This window comes from Lolium perenne, chromosome 7, assembly GCF_019359855.2.
Source record: "Lolium perenne isolate Kyuss_39 chromosome 7, Kyuss_2.0, whole genome shotgun sequence".
Classification (NCBI taxonomy): domain Eukaryota; kingdom Viridiplantae; phylum Streptophyta; class Magnoliopsida; order Poales; family Poaceae; genus Lolium; species Lolium perenne.
The window spans coordinates 308,837,886-308,860,195 of record NC_067250.2 but is presented as its reverse complement, the minus strand read 5'-3'; the positions used below and the strand labels follow the sequence as shown (position 1 = coordinate 308,860,195).

Genomic DNA, 22,310 nt, shown 5'->3' with positions numbered 1-22,310 from the left:
GAAAAGCTTGTTCTGGTGTGATGCTCAGTCCCGGCAGGATTACAATGATTATGGAGACGTACTTGTGTTTGATAGTACATATAAGATGAACCGATATGGTATGCCATTTGTTCCGTTTGTTGGAATTAACAATCACCGGAGGACGACAGTTTTTGCGTGTGCCATCTTATCAGATGAGAAGGAAAGCACGTATGTATGGTTACTGAAGACTTTTTTGAAAGCTATGTTGCAGCAGAAACCCAAGTCAATAATCACCGATGCCGATAGTGCGATGATTAGAGCTGTTCGAAGTGTGTTTCCGGAGCAGTCGCACCGTATTTGTTCATGGCACATTGAAAAGAACATGGCTCGGCACCTAAGTTTCAAGTCGTTGAGTGAGTTTCGGGCTCTGTTGTATTACACGACCACACCGGATATATTCGAGGAAAGATGGCACGCTTTTATCCAGAAATGGCAGACGGAGAAAACACAGACGTGGCTGAAAAGAATGTACAAGAAGAGGAGATTATGGGCAGCGGCGTACCTATACGAGGGGTTCGGCTTGGTATGAAAAGCAATCAGCGAAGTGAAAGTCTTAACTCATGTCTTCACCTACACCTAGACTACGGTATGACACTAGTGGATTTGATTTTGCACTACGAGAATGCTATAGTGCGCATTAGAGAGACGGAGGCAAAAGATGACTGCATCAGTTCACAGACATCACCTGTACCAGTAACCAATTTGAGGAGAATTGAGAGAGCTGCTGCAAAGGTATTCACTCCGGCAAACTTTTATATATTGCAGCAAGAGATATACAAAATAGAAGGCATTGAGGTTATAGATCAGTATAAGGGAACAGAAGGTGAGATGCAGTTTGTTGTTGCTTGGAAAAAGAGAAAGCATGCAAAGTTTTATGTTGACTATAAACCGGCCAACTCGGATAAATTAGTAGAGTGCAGCTGTCGAAGGATGATCCGGAGGGGACTTCCTTGCAAGCATATTCTGCATGTACTTGATGTGCTGGATTTGGATGAAATACCGGGTTGTTTAGTTCTTCTGCGATTCTCTAAACAAGCTAGGGGTGGCTTGCCAGCGAGGCGCACGAGCGATCTACATGATTGGGGTTTTCCCGTAGCGGAGGAGCGACAAAGATTTACGGAGTTGAATGTGTTACAAGCTGAAGCATTGCAAGTTGCATACAAAGATCCACTGTTGTTCGAGCGGACCAAGGCATTTTATGCTGACATTATTTCAAACAAGATGGAGTATGATAATGTACCCAACCGTCTCACAAACTCGGTGAATACTAATGTAAATGAATTGGGTGACCCTGCTCAAGTTGCTGCTCGAGGTGCGCCTAAGAAACGAAAGCGTAGAGATGATGGACAAGGACCCGTGACAATGAATGGAAGGCCATTATCGTATGACGAGCGGGGTAGGGGGATTCGATGTACCAGATGCAAAAAGGCTGGACACACCAAACGTAGCTTGAAGTGTGACCTGAATCCTAGGTGAGAGTATAAATTTTTCCTGGCGATCAATTATTTATGAATCCTTTTAAACTTTAGTTATTTACTTTATCATCTGTTTTGTTAATTGCAGGCATGTTGCGCATATTATAGGAGGTCAGGATGATGAATGACTTATTTTGAAGGACGAACTTGGCACGACATTATGAAGCTTGAGTTGGCATGCCGATATGTTTTATGTAGTCATTGGCTATATGAAGCTGTAGTCATTGCTCATTATGTGTTGTATTACGTCACTATACCCTCGGGTTTAATTACGTCATAACAGTTTTGAACATCATGCGACAGGAGATTCGAACTTCACGTGATAACAGATTTGAACTTCATGTCATATCATATATGAACTTCCTGTGAAAACACATCTGTACTTCGTCTGCTAACATGTATGAACTTCATGTGATAACAATGAAGTATTCCGTGTGGTAACATATATGAAGTGCAAGCTAGCAACATGAATCAAGTCGTAAGTACCTGAGGCTGGCTAAATACAAATAAATTAACGACTCAGTTACATAGACAAACATGCATGATTTCGTGGAGATACATGACTATGGGGATCGTTCATTTGTGTTGCATGTGATGACGACTATCTATACCGCATGTGCTGAGGAAATTACAAAAACCCACCACAATTGCGGCTATGGTTTAAAAAAAGCACCGCCTTTCATATTTTTGACAGAAAACCAACAGTTTGATCTAACAGCGTGACAGATACCCACCACTTCGCGAAATGAGCTCGGTTAAGCGGGTTAAGCATCAAACTGACAGGTGGGGTCCATAGTCAAGCTGACGTGGCAACGGAGACAGGTCAAAACGACCCGGCCAGGCCCGTGCGTTGGGGTCATTCTGTTCTTTTCTCCCCTTCTCCCGTCCGCCGCCGTCGCACGTCCGCCGCCGCAGGAACGCCGCCCCTGCCATGCCGTCGTGGAACGACGATGAGAGCAGCAGCCAAGACAGTCTGCTCTCTGAGTTCGCACATGGGGCCGATCTGAGCCCAACGTCTCGGGTACGTGTTGAGCTAGGGTTAGGGTTTGGTAAAATTTGGGAATTAGTTGATTTACTCTGTTCTATTCGAATTGGTTGCATTTTATCTTGTGATTTAGGTCCCAGAGAGCATGTATGACCCGGATTACGCCGGTGTTCATGTTGGGCCGGAGCGCTGCCACCATCACTTGCCGTGCCACAAGTATGTGGCATTCGAGGGGACGAACACGGGCCGGAGGTTCTTGGGATGTGGATGCAAGGTACGAACATCTCTTCAATATCTTGTGCATTTAGAAATCCTTGTGCATTTAGAAAATGTTGTGACAGTTCTAGTGCATTTAGAAAATGTAGCAAAAGAAAACCTTGTGTCATATTTAGCACCATATTTTTGAGCTACATTGGTTTATGAAAACTTGTACTAAATTTTGGAATAAGCCGAGATTGACACAAGCTGGGAAACCTTCTACGGGACTAAAACCCAACCTATGATCACTGCAGCTTTATCTACTTAGTAAATCTCTTGGAGATCCGGACAACCTTCGTTTTCACCGTCTCTAACAGATTTGAAGTTGCTAGAACTATCTGTGCGTTAATGAGGTTCCTTGATCCGTTTATCATCTCCTGCAAACAATAGGCATCGGTTATTCATTTTATGTACCATGGAACAAAGGTGTTTGGTCACCATGTAGAATATCAGTACCTGTGATATTTCTTTATTCCATTTATCTCCATCCCAATGTTCCATGCATTGAAGAACAAATAAGCCACATGAATTGCTGCACAATTAATTCAGTTCATTGAGTTAGTACATGCAATAGTAGCGTAATATGTATTTAGTTGTAGTTTGCATGTACTGACCCATCTTTTTGCTGCGGCATATCGTATGATTTTATATCCCAAGATATCACATCAGGGAAAAATCCAGATGTAGATTTGTTGTACTCTTGGATGTCAGCAGAAATTTGTTGTCTCTATACAAATATAGATAATTAGATGTTTCTGTACGCATGCAATTTGAAGACAGTATGTAGTAGAAGAAACATTGCAGAGCCACGATGGTGTCTATGGTCACACTTAATGGAAATAATGAGTCAAGAACTTGGAATTCTTGCTTGGGTGTGTGCATGATCACGGTAGTCCAGTGATTGTTCGATATGTTAACTGGAAAATATGCCTGTGTGACAGGAAAAATTGTGAGTACATGCAATGTAAATTAGTATTACTACTAAATTTTGTCATATTGATGGATTACTTTACCTTCTCCCGCCTAAAATATTCGTCGATAACTCGTTGAATGGTTCCAGTTCTTACAGCTAGGAGATCATTGTTCTTATTATTATTTTTTGTTTTGTGGCCCTTGCGATGTGCTTCTAGCAGGAATGATGACCTCCACGCTGCACATAAGTACCGATCATCCCCAACACGACGAGACAAATCTCCAATGTAAGCATCGATAACCTGAAAAACAAAGGTTTCGTGTAGTTAACACACAAACATACATGTGCATAATTCATACATTAAAAGTATGTGCACAGTTGAAGCGTCAGCAATATACTTACATCATCTGTACACCATTTATGGTCTAGAACCACTTTAAGTCGTTGTGATGTCAACGTGACGCCAATATCATTTTTGTAGATAATTTTTTTCCCATTTACCTCACTCTTGCAACATAGTTGAACAAAAAGCTCGCTTCTGCAATGTGTTCATTGTTAAGGCAGTAGAGTCTTGCGGAATTTCAACATCATTGGTGGACGGAGTAGCTGTACACAAAAAATGCATTGTGTTTAGTATCACATTACTAATCAAATATTTAAGTACATATCTTCCGTTGCGTACCTATTGCGGGAGTTGGCTTTTTTCGAGGTTGTCGTTTCGTTCGATTCTCAATGATGTAAGGATACTGCAGTTTAAGAGGGAGCTTTCGCTTCCTCTTTCCATTTACATCTTCATTCTTGCCGGTTGCACTGTTGACGCTTTTTGATCCTTCTGAGGCAGCCTCTTTGTGTTCGTCTTCTTTGTTCATATTTTTGAGGGCAGGTTCAAAAATATGTGATGGCACCTCCGATGAAGAGGCCTCCTTAAAATCTTCAGCAACTTGCCATGGATTGTCTGGCGTGCCATCCCCTATGAAGTCACACTTGGTCCTTGCAGGTGTTATGTAATCCTCTTCTTTATTGTCCTCTTTCGACACCTACGGAAAGGAAACATACAAGCACGTGACGCAGGTGAAAGCATGTTAATCTGCATTATTCACAATAGTGGAAGCATGTTAATCTGCATTATTTGTTGTGAAACTAACCTTGTGAACATCTTCTTTAGGTAATGACACACTCCGGGTGTCACTTTTTTTGTCGTAAACAAATTCTTTCCGTTCAAGTACTCCGTTGAGGTAAGATCCGCAGCCTTCGTCATAACAGTACTGATCTGAAACGTGTTTCCGCGGATGGCTTGTACCTAACACCTGATTTGTTTAATAATTTGACAACATCCTGCAACAAGGAAACAAATTTTAGGATGTCAATAATAATTAAATACATGGTGAACTTTGTTGTTCATAATTATTTACGCCTAATCACCTTCGCGCATCTCTCTGGTAGTTCTTCCATCATATCCCTCTTAAAATCCTGCATCATCCTCTTCATGGTGGTTTCCATCTTTATTTCCCACGACGGGCCGGGTTTTCTCGAGCTACTAGCCTTCCCAGTGCTCCTTCCATTGCCCTTTCCATTGCTCCTTCCAGTACCCGGTTTTTTAATTTCTGCACCCATGTTTTTTCCATCTGTTTTCTTCCCATACTGTCGCCTATATGCCTCTGTGATGTTATCTTCAATCTAAAATTAACAAATTTAATATGTCAGTACGATATTTGACAGTACATAGTTATATGCAAAACAACTATAATAAATGAAATGGCCGGTATATGTATGCTTACCTTAAGGATACCTTTGCCCCGGCCATTATCTTGATCATAGCTATCTCTCAAGGCTACAGCAGCTTCTGTCCAGTTGATCATAAGTGGGCGTGAAGAGATGCGAGCATATAGTGCTATCTCATCAAGAGGTTGCACTTTCTCCCAATACAAGTACTACATGCAAAAAAAATATAAAGGATAGTTAGTATATGTTGCAACATAATTAAAAAAAACCATTAAAGGACATGTACCTCTAAAATTGCAACATTGCCTTTCGGCCACTGCCTAACATATATTCCTCTCCGACAAGGGCTGATCTGGTCCATGACATATGCAAGTGTGAATTGGTTCCAATTCAAGTTGTGTAACTTGTACATTGTTTCCACAAATGCATAGAACGGCTTGTAAACCGTAGCTGTCGAAGTAGGAGCTAGAACAAGCCCTATAAGAATTAAGACAGCTCTTCGAAGGAAGTCGTCATTTGTGGCTTTTGATGTAATGATTTCATCAATCATATCTTTCATGACTAAATTGCCAGTTTTTTTACTAAGAAATCTAGTAGGTATGTTTGTTTTCCATTCTTCTCCTTCCTCTTCCAAAATATCAGCAGACGACAAGCCTTCATCCTGTAATCCTAGCAAGCATTCCACATCCTCATTTGTTGCCGATATTTCACCCACCCTAGGTTCAATGATGAACCTACCCTTTTCCTCGTCATAAACCTGCATCATGTATTTGACCAATAGTGGCCGTATCTTTCTGGATGGAATTTGCATCATGCATCGGCCAACAGCACAAGTGCGTAATTTGTCTCGTTGCTCGTCTGTCATTGCTGCTACGACTTTCTGCCACCTAATTATGTCACAGAAAATCTCCCCATCCGGGTCTTGCATCCTGCAGACCAATTGAACAACATCAAATTAATAGGAGGTAGGAAATAAAATTGTACAACTGCATCACATGAAACTAATACACTATACCCTCGGGTTTAATTACGTCATAACAGATTTCAACATCATGCAACAGCAGATTCGAACTTCACGTGATAACAGATTTGAACTTCATGTCATATCATATATGAACTTCCTGTGAAAACACATCTGTACTTCGTCTGCTAACATGTATGAACTTCATGTGATAACAATGAAGTATTCCGTGTGCTAACATATATGAAGTGCAAGCTAGCAATATGAATCAAGTCGTAAGTACCTGAGGCTGGCTACATACAAATAAATTAACGACTCAGTTACATAGACAAACATGCATGATTTCGTGGAGATACATGACTATGGGGATCGTTCATTTGTGTTGCATGTGATGACGACTATCTATACCGCATGTGGTGAGGAAATTAGGGTTGAGGGAGGAGGATGCGACCGTGAGAGAGAGTATGGTCGCGTCACAGATGATGGTGGCCGCGGCATACCTGCGTTTGTCGAGGCAGAGAAGGTGGCCGCCCTAGATACGAGGATGTCCGCGGCAGAGACGATGATGGCGGCAGCAGACACCCACGGTGGCCGCGGGAGAGATCTTGATGTCGATGCACAGACGACGGTGGCCGCCACAGAGATGTGCGTCCGAGGGTCGGTGATGTGCGGGGTGCCGGACGGTGCTTCAGCTCGGGGGCGGCGGACGGTGGTTCAGGTGGGGGGCGGCGGCGGACGTGGGAAGATGGAGGTTAGGTCAATGAGTCCACGACCTGCACTATTTCAACCCAATCACCCCGCACTACTCGCACGTAATGTACCAGTCAGCGCATTCATTAATCATTAAATGGGCCGAAAGCCCATTAAGTTGTCCCAACTCATAATAATGCAATTTAAGTCCCATATTTGTAATTATTATTTTCAATGCAAAGTTTCAAATTGCATTCTGGTTTTTACAAATAATAATTTCCAAATTTTACTTCATGCACATTACATCTATGTCTGTAAACTAAGATCTATCAAATATGAATAAAGTTACAATTTTATTGTTTCATACAAATTATGAAAAATATTATGATTTTTTTTTTTACCCAGCCTTAAATGGTGCCAACTCCAAAATGGTGGTTTGGTCATTTTTGACAGCACAAGGTTTCACATCACAAGGTTCACAATTGTGCCAAATCTTGGCCAATTCCATGTTGGTTTGGTCATTTTTCATGAATTACCCCCTCATTTCCTCCGAAAACCCCTCTATCGACACATCTACACCATGGGGCCACCATGGTGCCAACTCCAAAATGGGAAAACAATGAGCAACCAAGGTTTCACATCACAAGGTTCACAAGTGTGCCAAATCTTGGCCCAATCCATGGTGGTTTGGTCATTTTTCATGAATTACCCCCTCATTTCCTCCGAAAACCCCTCTATCGACACATCTACACCATGGGGCCACCATGGTGCCAACTCCAAAATGGGAAAACAATGAGCAACCAAGGTTTCACATCACAAGGTTCACAAGTGTGCCAAATCTTGGCCAATTCCATGTTGGTTTGGTCATTTTTCATGAATTTCCCCCTCATTTCCTCCGGAAACCCCTCTATCGACACATCTACACCATGGGGCCACCATGGTGCCAACTCCAAAATGGGAAAACAATGAGCAACCAAGGTTTCACATCACAAGGTTCACAAGTGTGCCAAATCTTGGCCAATTCCATGTTGGTTTGGTCATTTTTCATGAATTTCCCCCTCATTTCCTCCGGAAACCCCTCTATCGACACATCTACACCATGGGGCCACCATGGTGCCAACTCCAAAATGGGAAAACAATGAGCAACCAAGGTTTCACATCGCAAGGTTCACAAGTGTGCCAAATCTTGGCCCAATCCATGGTGGTTTGGTCATTTTTCATGAATTACCCCCTCATTTCCTCCGAAAACCCCTCTATCGACACATCTACACCATGGGGCCACCATGGTGCCAACTCCAAAATGGGAAAACAATGAGCAACCAAGGTTTCACATCACAAGGTTCACAAGTGTGCCAAATCTTGGCCAATTCCATGTTGGTTTGGTCATTTTTCATGAATTTCCCCCTCATTTCCTCCGGAAACCCCTCTATCGACACATCTACACCATGGGGCCACCATGGTGCCAACTCCAAAATGGGAAAACAATGAGCAACCAAGGTTTCACATCACAAGGTTCACAAGTGTGCCAAATCTTGGCCCAATCCATGGTGGTTTGGTCATTTTTCATGAATTACCCCCTCATTTCCTCCGAAAACCCCTCTATCGACACATCTACACCATGGGGCCACCATGGTGCCAACTCCAAAATGGGAAAACAATGAGCAACCAAGGTTTCACATCACAAGGTTCACAAGTGTGCCAAATCTTGGCCAATTCCATGTTGGTTTGGTCATTTTTCATGAATTTCCCCCTCATTTCCTCCGGAAACCCCTCTATCGACACATCTACACCATGGGGCCACCATGGTGCCAACTCCAAAATGGGAAAACAATGAGCAACCAAGGTTTCACATCACAAGGTTCACAAGTGTGCCAAATCTTGGCCCAATCCATGGTGGTTTGGTCATTTTTCATGAATTACCCCCTCATTTCCTCCGAAAACCCCTCTATCGACACATCTACACCATGGGGCCACCATGGTGCCAACTCCAAAATGGGAAAACAGTGAGCAACCAAGGTTTCACATCACAAGGTTCACAAGTGTGCCAAATCTTGGCCAATTCCATGGTGGTTTGGTCATTTTTCATGAATTACCCCCTCATTTCCTCCGAAAACCCCTCTATCGACACATCTACACCATGGGGCCACCATGGTGCCAACTCCAAAATGGGAAAACAATGAGCAACCAAGGTTTCACATCACAAGCTTCACAATTGTGCCAAATCTTGGCCAATTCCATGGTGGTTTTGTCATTTTTCATGAATTACCCCCTCTTTTCCTCCGAAAACCCCTCCGTCCAAACACTTCCCTTTGCTCTACTATATTTACAGCCAAGGACTGTTGCTGATCTGCTCTAATATTTGGATGATTTGTTGCTGATGTGCTCCTATATTTCGATGATTTGTTGTAATATTTAACTTGGATTAAATTTAAATTTGCATTACTCATAGTGTGCTAGTATATCAGCTGATGTGCTCCTATATTTCGATGATTTGTTGTAATATTTAACTTGGATTAAATTTAAATTTGCATTACTCATAGTGTGCTAGTATATCAGTAAATCCACAGCCATGTTACCTAACCATCTAGATGCAAATTTGTCACTACTAATACACTAGGATTCAGGAAACGCCCTCATCATGTTAATGAAAGACATGCATATTTTTGTTTTCAATTACGGATTACGTTTTTTTGTTTATGTTTCAAACTTGTGCTAAACTTGAGCTGTGCTTCCATTCACAAATAAATGCAACATGCAACCACCATCATTCCAAATGAAACACAGAGCTAAGCATCATAACCTACATAATAATTCAACACACAACATAGATCCACACAGATTCAGTAATTAAGACCATCACTATAGTAGATGGTCTGACAACTCAGTTCAAAAGCATAACAAACATTGTTCAACACCACAAGCAGCAGTAGTTCCAACATCATAAACCTAAAGCATATCAACAAAAGCAACCAGAGCAACCACCATCCACAGGAGCTAGGCTTCAAGCATCCTCCATAGCAAGCACCAACGAAGCCCATGATGCTCGCCTAATCTGCTTGGAGGTGCCGATGCGGGATAGCTCCTCGCAGTGCTGCCTCGAGCTATTAAGCTTCCCATCCCTGGGCTTCACCTTGTGCCATGGACCAGTACTTCCCCCTCTTCTTGAAAGGGAAGGCCCCAAAGATCCAGCCTGCAGCGGCTTGGTCTTGAAGGATCCAATGTTCCTGTTGTCCACGGACTCGGCTGAATCTGGGAGTCATACCGCACAACAACAAAATGTACAAGTTATGATTAAAGATACAAACCAAACACAATGAAATACAAGCAATGCTACAGAACAACTTGTATAGCTCACCTCCAGGGAGCCATCCGAATCTGTAACTCCTCATATGGAGCAGGACAGGTGGAGCGCACCGCCTTGGAGCGAGCACGGGTGGAGCAGGACAGGTGGAGCCGGCACCGGTGGAGCCGGCACCTTCGGGGCACTGGTGGAGCTGGAACCGGTGGAGCCGGCACCGGTGGAGCCGGCTGTGGAGCTGGCACAGGTTCTTCCTCCTCCTGGATTGGAGGAGGGACAGGCTCTAGCTCCTGGATTGGAGGAGGCACATGCTGCTCCTCCTCGCGCTTCCGCTTCCTGGAACCTTCACCAGCCTGCATAGAAATAACATAAGTCACCACAGTAATCACCTTAAGGAAAATAACATCCAAATACTATGCATACCAAATAGATCATCTTAATTATTCTTCCATTATATCTTATGTATACTCCAAACTACCTGATCATGCATACAAGGGAATTATATTTATAGTTACATTATGCTAGCACCTAGCCTGATCATGATTTGACAAGGGAATTATATTGTCTGCTGATCATGCATAGTTATCATTGACAAGGGAATTATATTGTGCCTTTCTGTTAAGCAATGCATCGAACTACACGATCATGCAAAGTTACATTATACTACAAACTACATGATCATGCAAAGTTATCATTGACAAGGGAATTATCATGCAAAGCAATGCATCACAACTGCAATAAGTCAACAAGCTTCATTTTGCTAATTGGTAGTGCCCCATCAGTGCTACAATTTCCCTTGTCAAATAAGAAAGGAAGAACAAAATTCATTTTGTTATTATTGGTAATCTTGGCCCATCGGTGCTAAAATTTGCTACTGAGAGTTGCATCACTTTGTCAATGCTAACTTTGCAAACATGTATGCTCATACAAGCAAGTTATCTATCACTAATTTTTCTAATTTCAAGCTATTTGTACCAGGCAACATATGAATATCAAGCTTTTAAATGTAGTTAATGATATCTTAATCTAGATAGGAGTTCACAAAGCATTGAATAGATCAATTTAATATTTCTGTCTCAATAATTGTGAGTCTACTAAAATTTAAATTAATTCTTATGTCACCAAATGTTACTTCTAACCCACATTGCAACTCATAACTAGCATAAATCATGAAACAAATCAACAATACTGGTTTTTTTCTCACTTACAACCCATATTGCAATTCATATCCACCATCAATCACGAATCAATACAACGGGCTAGGTTATTTATTGCATTCACAACCCAATATAAACCTACAAAAATCTCTGTTGCAACAAAAATCCGATCATATTAACCGGCATAGCAAGATATCTCTACAAAGAAAATGACTACGCCCAAGATCCATCGATGTCCAGCATTTAAAAAACATAAAAATCAATCGTTCTTCCTAGGTCATTCTCATCTCCAAGGCACTCCCCCCATGCATCTGTAGACCCGCTTAATCGAAAGCAAAAACAAGGGACAGAGAACTTACCTCCATCTGCATGTCCGCCTGCACCTCACTGACGTCGCCGGCAGCCGGCGCAGCCACCAGATCAGCCACCGTCTTCACCGCCGCGGAGGATGAAGCCTCCTCCACAAGATCCGACGCCACCTTCACGGCTGCGGCAGCATCTCCGCCCGCATCCACATCTCCGCCCGCATCCACATCGGCCGTTGCCGCCACCACCGTGCCGACGACCACCGACCGGATGATGGAGGACTCCACGGCGGTGGTCCTCGCAGCGACCGCCGACCCTCCAGCAGCGCTTTCCCCTCCAACCGCCTGCGCCGATGGATCAACTTCCACCACCGCCACCGTCTTCACATCCTCCGCCGCAGCTCCCCCAGCATCCATCGCGTACGGATCTACTGGATCGCCGACGATCTAATACCTAATCTACCGGCGGGCGGAGTGAGGGAGAGGGAGGCGGGTTTTTTGGCGGAGTGAGCGAGAGGGAGAAGATGGGGAACGGGGGGAAATGGCAGCGGGCGTGCCAAAAGGAAGGCTTTTATATTCCCCGACGATTACGCTCCCTAGCCACGTCTGACTACACGTCACCGACGCCTCCTCTTCCTTACCACGTTGCTGGCCACGTCGCAAACCGTATACGTACAGAATACCGTACAACCGCATCCGCGCGCCCCGCTATACACAAGGCCGAAGGGGTATCGGGTAATCTTGACCGTCAATGTGTTTTTCACCCCAACGTCGTTCGCCAGGGGGGGGACACCGGAGCACAGGCGGTCGTCGATCTGTTGCCTACGCATTTAACACTGTTGCTGAATCATAAGCAATCCGGCCGGCCGGTCGATTCCCTTGTGTGATACTCGTACAAATATTCCAGTTTCTTTGTTGATTCATACAGGTAGATAGGAATTCGAGTTGTTTGATGGGGACACTGGCACGAGCAAGGGTGGACGTACGGTAGATTCCGCACGCGCTACGGTCGGTCGGAGATCTCGATCAGGTGCCGTGCCGTGCGTGCTCCCTACCACATCGGCGGTCGGTCGGAGTATGCTAGCTAGCTCGATCGTGTGAGACGATGTTACCGTGAGCGTCGATCGATCGCTCGACGGCCGGCCATGTCGGTCTACCGCGCGCGTGATCGCCGGCCAACCGCTGGGTGATAATTCGGGGATCTTATCGACGACAGGTAAGGTACGTACGTACGTTCGTTCGACGGGGATGGATGACGACGTGACGCCACATCGATAAAGCCATGCGGCACGTAGTGGGCATCCGCGCGAGGCGAGCTGGAAGAAAAGCAGCGGCGCACGGCAAAGCAGTTTCATGGTATTGTCATTGATCGGCAGCGGTAAAACTGTAGCGGAGGACACACGACCAAAAGGAGCAACAGATAAAGGTCAATTAATCCACTGAATTTAATCCCACTCGTCTGGTAGCTAAGAAACTGAGTAACAACAGCGCGCGATCCAGTCCCGGAAACGGAAAGTAAATCGCTCGATTCTGGCCAGGATATCTATGACAAATCGATCTCCAAGCAATGGAACCAGACCAACAACGGGGAGAAGAAAGCTAGCTCTGGAGCCTAGTCATGGAGGATGGCGGGGTAGGTGACGAGGCGCCTGTTGCATGCGGTGCAGGAGAACCTGCGCTTGTTCTTGAGGCAGAGCGGGAGGAAGCAGAGCACCCACTTGGCCTCCACGTCGGTGGCCGTGACGACGCCGCCGCAGTAGGGGCAGCTCCCCGGCGCCTTCTGCTCCCCGACCACCTTCTCCTCCTTCCCGCACACCTTAGCTCCCGCCCTCGCCACCCTCGCCGCCGCCGACGACCCCTCCATAAGGACCTCCCGTGGTGAGTGGAGATGAGGACAGGCAGACGAGTAGGAGCGAGGAGCGATGAGTGCTGTGGTTTCTATAGGCTGCAAAATGGATGGAGATTGAAGAGGGAGGCGGTGGCGTGGGGGCTAGCTCTGGCCTCTGGGTAATAAACTCCGGCGGGCGCGGGCGGCGACAATGAATGCGCTCCGGCTTTTGTTGGTGGCGCGGCAGCTAATGCGGTTGGTGCTGGTCACTGCCGTGCCGTTGCAGTGGCCGCTGGTGCGGTTCGTACGTTGGCAGCAGCAGATGCTGTCGTCTCTCACATCACACAGGACAAGAGCTGGACCCGAAGCTGCCTGGTTTTATTTGGATCTCGTTCGTGGCAGCGACCGACGAGACCGACCGGTCACCGGCGATTTTGAGTGCGCCGTGACAAAGCTCCATCGGCTGGCAATGGCTAGTGAGTGCCTCAGGTAGGTCGCCTGGTTAATCTACAGCTCACGACCGCCGCCGTAGCTTTTAATTGTCTAGCTAGCCGCCGTCGTACTAGGATGCAGGCTGTAATTAGCTACTAGGCTCGGCCGGATACGCGCGTACCACCAGGAAGAGGAAAGCTTTTGGATTCTTCCTCGGCGCGGCGCCTGCCGTCGCCGCGTGCACGCGCGGAAACGGACGCTCCAGGGGTCTCGTATAGTCGTATGTCGTATCTCGATCTGGACGCTGCTACTACGTCGGTTCTGTGCAAGCACACGTAGGTATAGTAGTACACCGTTCCGAGCTTATCTCAGTGCCTACGTACACGGCTCCACATCATCCATGCGTGCGTCTACGGTGTGCCGTCACGTCACTCGTCACAAACAACTCTTCCCTCAAGTTTATTTGGAATGTATGAGCCGGCCAGGCCCAACAAGAAAAACAAACTTCTAAGGGCGCGTTTGGTTGCCTGCATTCAATTCATGCACCCATCCACATCTCGTTCCGGACGGGCCATGGGCCATAAAAGCCCCGTTGTTTGGTGGCCTGCATAAAGTATTTTCGGTCCCGTGGAGATTTGGGCTCTGGCCGTTTGGTAGGTCGGTTTTCAGGCCTTGTAGCAGCCAAGAACGTCGCCGCTGTTGTTTGGTTGCAACCCAGAAACTGCTTCTGCTTACCTTTTACCTTCGGTGGTGATGTTACCAGTGATGAACAGCATAAGAAAGAACACAATTCAGAGTTCAGACAAAGTAAAGCAGTGATAAAAGTTCAAACACCTTCATAGTTCAACACACAGGAGGATCATAGTTCAGGACACAAGACGACCATAGTTCATGACACACATAGTTGAACAGACGAGTGGAACAGCAACACAGACCAGGAGCTTCAGACATGGCTTTGGAAGATGACACACCTGGTCGCGTCGCCATGGTAACCGCACATGGTCATCACCTCAGTGCAGGTGTAGTCGAAGATGACCACATTGAACTGGAAGGTGGACACCTTCTTGAAGACTAGGAACTGGCCTATCTGCACCCGATGAGCGACAACGAAGGCCGCCCACCCCTGGTTGATGTACACGTCATCGCCTTCTCTCACCGTAGTCATCCTCCAGTAGTAGCCTGTGTTGGTGGTGACGACGATGTTCGAAGGGACTTCCACTACACCACAGCGTAAGAACCCCAACAGACAAGTTGGTCGGGAAAACGACCTTCACCAACAGAAAGTCGGTCGGGGATTAGTATTGCCGACCAACACTGTCGGTCACCGTAAGTCCGGTCGGCAAAGGCCTTTCCCGACCGACTTTTGTTTACCGACCAACAGTTAGACGCCACACCTAGAGCTTTGCCGACCAACATTTTCTTTGCCGACCGTCCATTCTTTCCCGACCAACATTTCTATTGGCCCATGACGCTGAGAATTCCATCTAATAGTTGATCGGGGATTAGTATTGCCGACCAACAATTAAGCATTTTAAGTTTTTGAATTTTAAATTTCATCTGATTTGAGACAAGTATACATACATATCACACAAGAAGAGCAATACGATAGCAGAACATGCATCATGACAGCAGAAGAGAATGAACATAAAACACAGCCGATAATAGTGCATTAGTCTCACACATACTCGCTCCATTACAAAGTATAAGACGTTGGAGAAAATTCCAACAACCCCTGAAATACAGCGAAAGTACATGTGTACCCTGATTGTTATGTTTGAATTTCAACTTCTATCGTTCTGTCTGAATTTCAACTTCTACCGTTCTTCCCCAGATTGACGCCCTTCTCTTCTGCTCGGGGGGTGGGCGGAGATCTCGTCAGCTGGGGGCACCCGACCATCTCTTCTGCTGGGGGCGGCGATTTCGTACTCGGCTGTCAGCTCCCGGCCAAGTACACCGGCAAGGCACCTACGCCCATATCTCCGTGATTGTGCTCTTCTCCTCGGGCCCTGAAACAATTGGTGACCCACATCAGTACCATACTTCCGGGTCTCAATTGTACTCCACCCGCAGATGAACAAGGTGAAGACGTGTATGAAAAAGATGTTGAAGACATGGATGAACAAGTTCTCATATATGAGCAAGATGCAGAGTTGATGAACACAAAGTCTGATACAGAAACTCGAAAATTGGCAGGCACAATTCAGAAAGGGGAGGCAAACTCAGATGCGGTACATCATATTGACATAGGATGAAATAGTATTCCATACTGCAGAGTGAAAGATGTCTTGCTAAATTGAGTGGGACAAAGAATAAACACTGCAATAACCAATGGAGTATATAATTGACAGTCAACGTGAGAAAATTAAACAAGTCACTGGAAGTTCGAATAAAATGCAGCAAGTTCATGTATAGGAATTTTAGCAGTATCGTCATAACACAAGGATGGACTAAATAAAATACCTGACAGATGTGTTCGGTTGAACAAACCAGTGCCCTTTCCATCAATAATTTTAAGCTGCTCCAGTGCCTTTTCCTGAAATTTTCAACGTTTCAGATCCAGCGTAAGACAACCACCTCACCAGCAAAATCAGTATGCAACTGTAAAGCATACACGTATGCAACCCAGTAGAATTAACAAGTAAAGATGGTGCTGGAAAGGGTGCATTTGTGATGAGAAAACTGCATACAAGCCACACGAGATGGTTCAATAACAGCATCTTTGATTACATGAGACAACGTTCTGATACATCATAGATGTAGACTGTTTCCCAATATTAGAAGTACCAGTTTCTCTAATAATGAAGCAAGGAGTAATTCTTAATGACACTTCTTGATTTTCTTATATGCATATCGTGTACTGATGATTATATACTCCTTGTGGGAAGAAGATCTATTCAATGAATGTTAACTGAGAAGATGTAACCCTTGTCGGAAGAAGGAGCAGGCAATCTAAACCCATTAAAGAAGAAACTGACAGAGAAATGAAACAAAAACTTAACCAACATGGATATTGCAAGCCTCAGTACAGCATTTGGGAAATTCCCAAGATCAATTATTCGAAAAGAAATGTTCATGTTGGAGTAAACCGTGAGCAATAGAACCAATATTGACAAGATTTTGATGGTGCAGTAAACTGACCACATCAGAACCACCACCAAAAATTCTTTGTTTCCTTGGTTACCATCCCTATTGAGTTGCTTTATAGCAATAACCTGCAACATATGCTTTAAACATTTCAGCCCTGAAAGTAGGAGAATCAGAATGAAAAGATATGCTCAGCGGACATCAAATGTTACAAAGAATTGAAAGAACGGAAATGACTTTTAATATTTCCATCACTCAGCAGCTCTGACTATATACATGGATGTAATATTTCCCAATCGGAATGAAACTGCAATCAGCAGAACTTGATTTCAAAACTTGACTTGCCAGGTTCATATAAAATTACATGGAGCATTTGCAAAAAAACATTTAACCTTAAATCTGCAATTGAGAGGGCATGGGCAACGCTATTTTCAAGCATCTAGAGCAGCTCGCAGTAACTAAATGTTCACATGACGAGTCAATCTTTACAACAAACTTAGTAGACTGAAACGTATTTGGAGTAGCACACACGGAAATAGACACCCAAAATTAATCTTAACTTATGCGGTAACATTCTCTACTGACGTTCGTGTGGCTAGCACACACGGGATGCAAATCAAGAAACGAGATGCCAGCTCTTGGCAGATCCACGGCGAGCCCAAACCAGGAACACGCGGGGGGTGGGGTGGGGGGGGGGGGGGGGGGGATCCTCACCTGAAGGGGGACGAGGTCGCTGGCGGAGATGTACGCAGAACTCCGCGCTGGATCTCTCACTTGTCGCCTCAGGTTGCCTCACCTCGGCGCCTTGTGAGGTCAACATATCGAAGCCAGGTCGGAGGCTGCGACGGTCGCCGAAGCTTGCACCAGACCTGTGTGCGTCCCTTGGTTGGCTCGCATCTGAGACTTACTGAGCTGTGAACTAGCACGTGTTCCAGACCTAGAGTTTGGCCTCGTCGTCGATTCGTACGGCGTCGTCCTCCTCCGTTGCCACAGTCTCGCCCACCTGGGCGAATCTGAGTAGGAAGATGGGCGACGAATCTGAGTAGGTGGGAACAAGGGGAGACGGCTGATTTGGGAACGAGGAGAGGCCGCTCGTTGGTTGCGTGAGAGGAGAGGTTCGTGGTCTGGCGGGAGGGCGTCGTCCGGCAGCCCGGAGCACGACGGCTGGGGGTGGTAGGGTGCGTCCGGCGGCGGATCCAGCGAACTAGGATTCTTCTAGGTTTCTGGTAGTGTGTGGTCGGGGCGAGATAAGGATAATGTTTCTATCGGTTTGGGCTTGGCGGGCGGCAGCAAAAACATTTGGGCCAAAATTTTCGCGGTAGTATTTTCGATTTGCCGCGCACAGCAGGCCAGCCCACTTAGTGACAGACAGTTGGTCGGTATTAATCCCCGACCGATGGTTAGATGGGATTCACGTTATTGCCGACCAACAATTTGACGCTACTTATTATCACTTTCCCGACCGACTGTCTGACGATAGATATTATCATTGCCGACCAACAGTCTGTTAGAACTATTTCCGACCAACTGTTTGTTGCCATACATGACTTTTGCCGACCGACGTCAGTCGGGAATCTAGTGCTGTGGTGTAGTGTTCTCCGAACCACCTGACGAAATCACGAGGGATCTGTAGCCGCTCGAAGGTAGGCTTGAAGACGATGCGCAGGAACTGGTCCGGCGCAACATCCGGCTGGAAGTGGCCGACCTTAGCCGCCCTTCGCTTCTTGGACGGTCCCTCGTCGGGGGTCTGAGGTGACCCAAGCTTGAGCTTCTCAGTCTGCGAGAAGAACACATGGCATTAGAGGTGTGCCTGCTCACAAATATATAGATGGAAACATGTGATGCCTCATACATTGGATCACACGGTAGCTCAAGGGACTGCCCTCAAACTAAGTCTAGTGTGCAAGATATCACACACCCACGACTAAGTTTGAGGGCAGCATCTTGCCTTCCAGTGTGCCAGTGTTAAATCATTGGCCAATGCACTAGACAAACCAAAACGAGGCCTCATATCTGTAGGATCACATGGCAGGCAAAGGGACCGCCCACAAACTAAGTCTAGTGTGCAAGTCATATGGCACACACGACTAAGTTTGAAGGCAGCACCTTGCCTTCCAGTCTGCCATTGTTGAATCATTGGCCAATGCAGTACACAAACAAAAAGGAGGCCTCATATGTAGGATCACATGGAAGGCAAAGGGACTTTCCGCAAACTAAGTCTAGTGTGCAAGTCATATGGCACACACGACTAAGTTTGAAGGCAGCACCTTGCCTTCCAGTGTGCCATTGTTGAATCATTGGCCAATGCAGTACATAAACATGGAAAGCAAGATGCATAGGCCTCATAGAATGAGCATGTATGGAGGAGATGTTTGACCTGAACCAATGGCATGGTGAAGTTCAGTCATGCCATAGGTTCTGATCAATCATGTCCTCACACTACGATTACCGGTTACAATCATCGGCCTAGTTCAATCTGAAACTACACAATGTACAAATAACTATTCAATCTACAACAAACTACCGCGACTGATTCCGCACCGCAATCTCAACAAGCTAAACCCCAGCACAAAAAACCCTTCCCCTCTTTGCATGCACAGTAATATCTACCAGTTTCACCAATCCAAACCCCGATCTACGAAGGATCTACCGCAATCCAACACTATAGTAACAGATCTAAGCAAGTCGTGACCGTGAAATGCAAGAACTGGACAAGAACTGCAAGAAATGGGGACGAACACCATCGTTAATCCGACCGCTATCCTAACGAAAACCCTAGCAGATCTACTGTGCATGTCGTCGGAAATGCCCCAGAACGGCATGTTTGAACAGAACGAGTAAGAATGTGAGAAGGAGGGGTCGCTACCGCCCTTCTTCCGGCCGAGGACGAGCTCGAGATCGCGGGCGAAGACGAGATGCCGAAGAGGACTGCAGACCTGATTGCGGCCGATGTCGAGGTCCTCGTTGCCGACGTCTCCTCCTCCGGTAGCGGTGGTCCTCTGTGCGGCGGTGCGGCGGATTGGTCAGCGGGAGGGGAACCGTCCGGTGATGTGACAGTTTGGGGGGAGGTGAGAGTGCGGTCGTGACTGTGAGGAAGGATAGGGGAGCGGTGAGCCTAATTATGGCGCGTGTTCCCGAAGGGACGCGGCTCCGACTCCCTTCTCCACGCGTGCAGGATTCTGGCCGCAACGGGCCTGGCCCCGGAGAAACTGCCATTCCGGGCGTTCCTCTAGGGCCCGTCCCGGGGTGCTTTAAAAACCGGTTCATGCAACAACGCAGTGGGCTGCAACCATCCAAACGAACCGAAAATTGCTCCCCCATGCGAGCCAAAGGGAATGCAGGCTACCAAACGCGCCCTAAAAATCTTAAGGGGTATATCTTCTACGTAGTATATGTAAATAGGAGATGGCCAAAGTTGCTAATGTATATGCAAAACCTTGAACAGCAATGGGAAGTAGCACAATGGGAAGTAGCAAGGAATCCCACATGAACTCGATGCTTCCATCCAAGACTCCCAAAGGTGCTTTAAAATAGGTGACCCAGTGCTCGATTTTCCTGCCTCTCGTGCTGCCATGTCACCCTATTTGTCACACATCTGCGATGTCCCATTGGCGAACCTTAAGGGCTGACCTGGTCGGTCCATTTCACGTTTTTTTATTTTTTCTGTTTTCTGGTTTCTTTTCTTTCTTGAAGATTTCAAAAAATATTTAAAATTAAAAAATGTGCATCTTAAAAAATAAAAATATTTAAATTTAAACGTTTAAATTAAAATATGTTAAAATCTAAAAAAATTAAAATGTTCAAAAGTGAAAAAATCTTTAACCTATTTAAAAAAGTTCTGATTTAGAAATATTTAACTTAAAAATGTTCAGTTTTTAAAAAATGTTCAAATTTGAAAATCATTCAGACTTGAAAACCGTTCAAATTTAAAATTCATTCAAAAATTAAAATTATTAAAATTTGAAAACGGTTCTAATTTTTATAAAACTATTAAAAAATATTCGTATTTTAAAAATGTTCATGTTTGCGAAAAATAGAATTTTTCCGGAAAAATCAGATTATGGAAAGTAAAAAAGAAACAGCAGAAAAGAAAAGGAAACGAAACAAAAAAACAAATACCTTATAGTGGGCCACACATGCTAAATTAATGTTTCATGTATCGACTCCCGCACGAAACCCCCTTTGTGGGCTGGCCGACCCAAGTAAGTTCCCGCATGCATATCCTTGTACTTGTACTTCCCACTCTGGCCTCGCGGAGCTATATCCTCAGTTCCTGAGTGTTACTCCTGGGTAAAAATAGGAGAGAATTCCTTATATGACACTACTTTTAAATATGGTTCCTTATTTGACACTCAAAATTTTTCTCTTCCCTATATGACACCAAGTGTAAATGTTTTGCCTTATATGACACTCTAGTGCATTTTGAGTACTAACGGTGTCAGTTAGGGACCTGAAAAGACCCTTTTGCCCCTGGTGCATAACGTGACAAATCTTTTGGGCTTCTCATATTTTCGGGGAAAGGAGCAGCGCGACCAAGGTAAAATCGTGATGAAAGTCCATAGAACCCTCAGTAATTATCTTCTTTCCACTTTCCTCAGGGCAATTAATTATGCCATGCCAATAGTCGGAGGAGGTCCAAGTAAAAAGCTCCTTTCTGTTTTGCATGCCCACGAGATACCCAATCTAGTCCTAGTAAATGGGGCATGCATTGATCGATACTGTATTAATCACCAGAATAATTTGTCGCCACGTTAATTTCTTTTCCGATTCCAGGTACTCCCTCCGTCCTAGTTCGCAAGGCAAAATTCCAAAAAATATTTGTCCCAAAATGCCTCACCTCCTAGACACATTTGTATTTAATGTGGGAGTAAAACTGATTCATTACTGCATGCAAAAGACTCCTCCTTTCGTATCCCACCAATTAAAGGGTAGAAAATAAAGTTCCTTTTAATTTTCCAATTAATTGCACCGCGGATGTTAACGTTTTTACGTGGAAATTTAGAGCCAATAAGAATTCACCTTGGGCCAAGATATTTGAAAACTTTGCCTTGCGAACTGGGACGGAGAGAGTACGTGTGGATAGATGACGCGGACGAGAGCCAATGCTGCCTAATTAATCACAAGAATTGCGGTGAATGGGGAGATAATCATGGGCTTAACTGTGCAGCACGTAGGGCTACC

General features: G+C 45.3%; 3 protein-coding genes across 4 annotated transcripts; 1 reads left to right on the top strand and 2 right to left on the bottom strand.

Annotated features, from left to right (window-relative positions):
• Positions 1 to 545: 545 nt before the first annotated feature.
• LOC139834224 (protein FAR1-RELATED SEQUENCE 12-like) lies at positions 546 to 1,712 on the top strand. The gene is made up of 2 exons (XM_071824696.1): positions 546 to 1,493; positions 1,585 to 1,712. The coding sequence occupies exons 1-2, from the start codon at positions 547 to 549 to the stop codon at positions 1,622 to 1,624; spliced, it is 987 nt and encodes a 328-aa protein (XP_071680797.1). The 5' UTR covers position 546; the 3' UTR covers positions 1,625 to 1,712.
• Positions 1,713 to 13,206: 11,494 nt separating this feature from the next.
• Positions 13,207 to 13,939, bottom strand: LOC127311805 (uncharacterized). Its single transcript, XM_051342262.2, has one exon. It carries the CDS (start codon positions 13,647 to 13,649, stop codon positions 13,398 to 13,400), a length of 252 nt encoding a protein of 83 aa, XP_051198222.1. The 5' UTR covers positions 13,650 to 13,939; the 3' UTR covers positions 13,207 to 13,397.
• A 1,745-nt stretch (positions 13,940 to 15,684) lies between these two features.
• Positions 15,685 to 18,382, bottom strand: LOC127311804 (uncharacterized). 2 transcript variants are annotated; one of them, XR_007857906.2, is made up of 4 exons: positions 17,844 to 18,382; positions 17,184 to 17,257; positions 16,506 to 16,578; positions 15,685 to 16,051 (listed from the first exon to the last, which is right to left on the bottom strand). XR_007857906.2 is itself a non-coding variant. In XM_071824695.1 (4 exons), the coding sequence occupies exons 1-4, from the start codon at positions 17,947 to 17,949 to the stop codon at positions 15,860 to 15,862; spliced, it is 474 nt and encodes a 157-aa protein (XP_071680796.1). In that variant the 5' UTR covers positions 17,950 to 18,379; the 3' UTR covers positions 15,685 to 15,859. The 2 variants fall into 2 exon arrangements, 1 of the variants encoding a protein (XP_071680796.1); XM_071824695.1 differs by having other exon boundaries at positions 17,184 to 17,286; positions 17,844 to 18,379.
• Between the last annotated feature and the right edge of the window lie 3,928 nt (positions 18,383 to 22,310).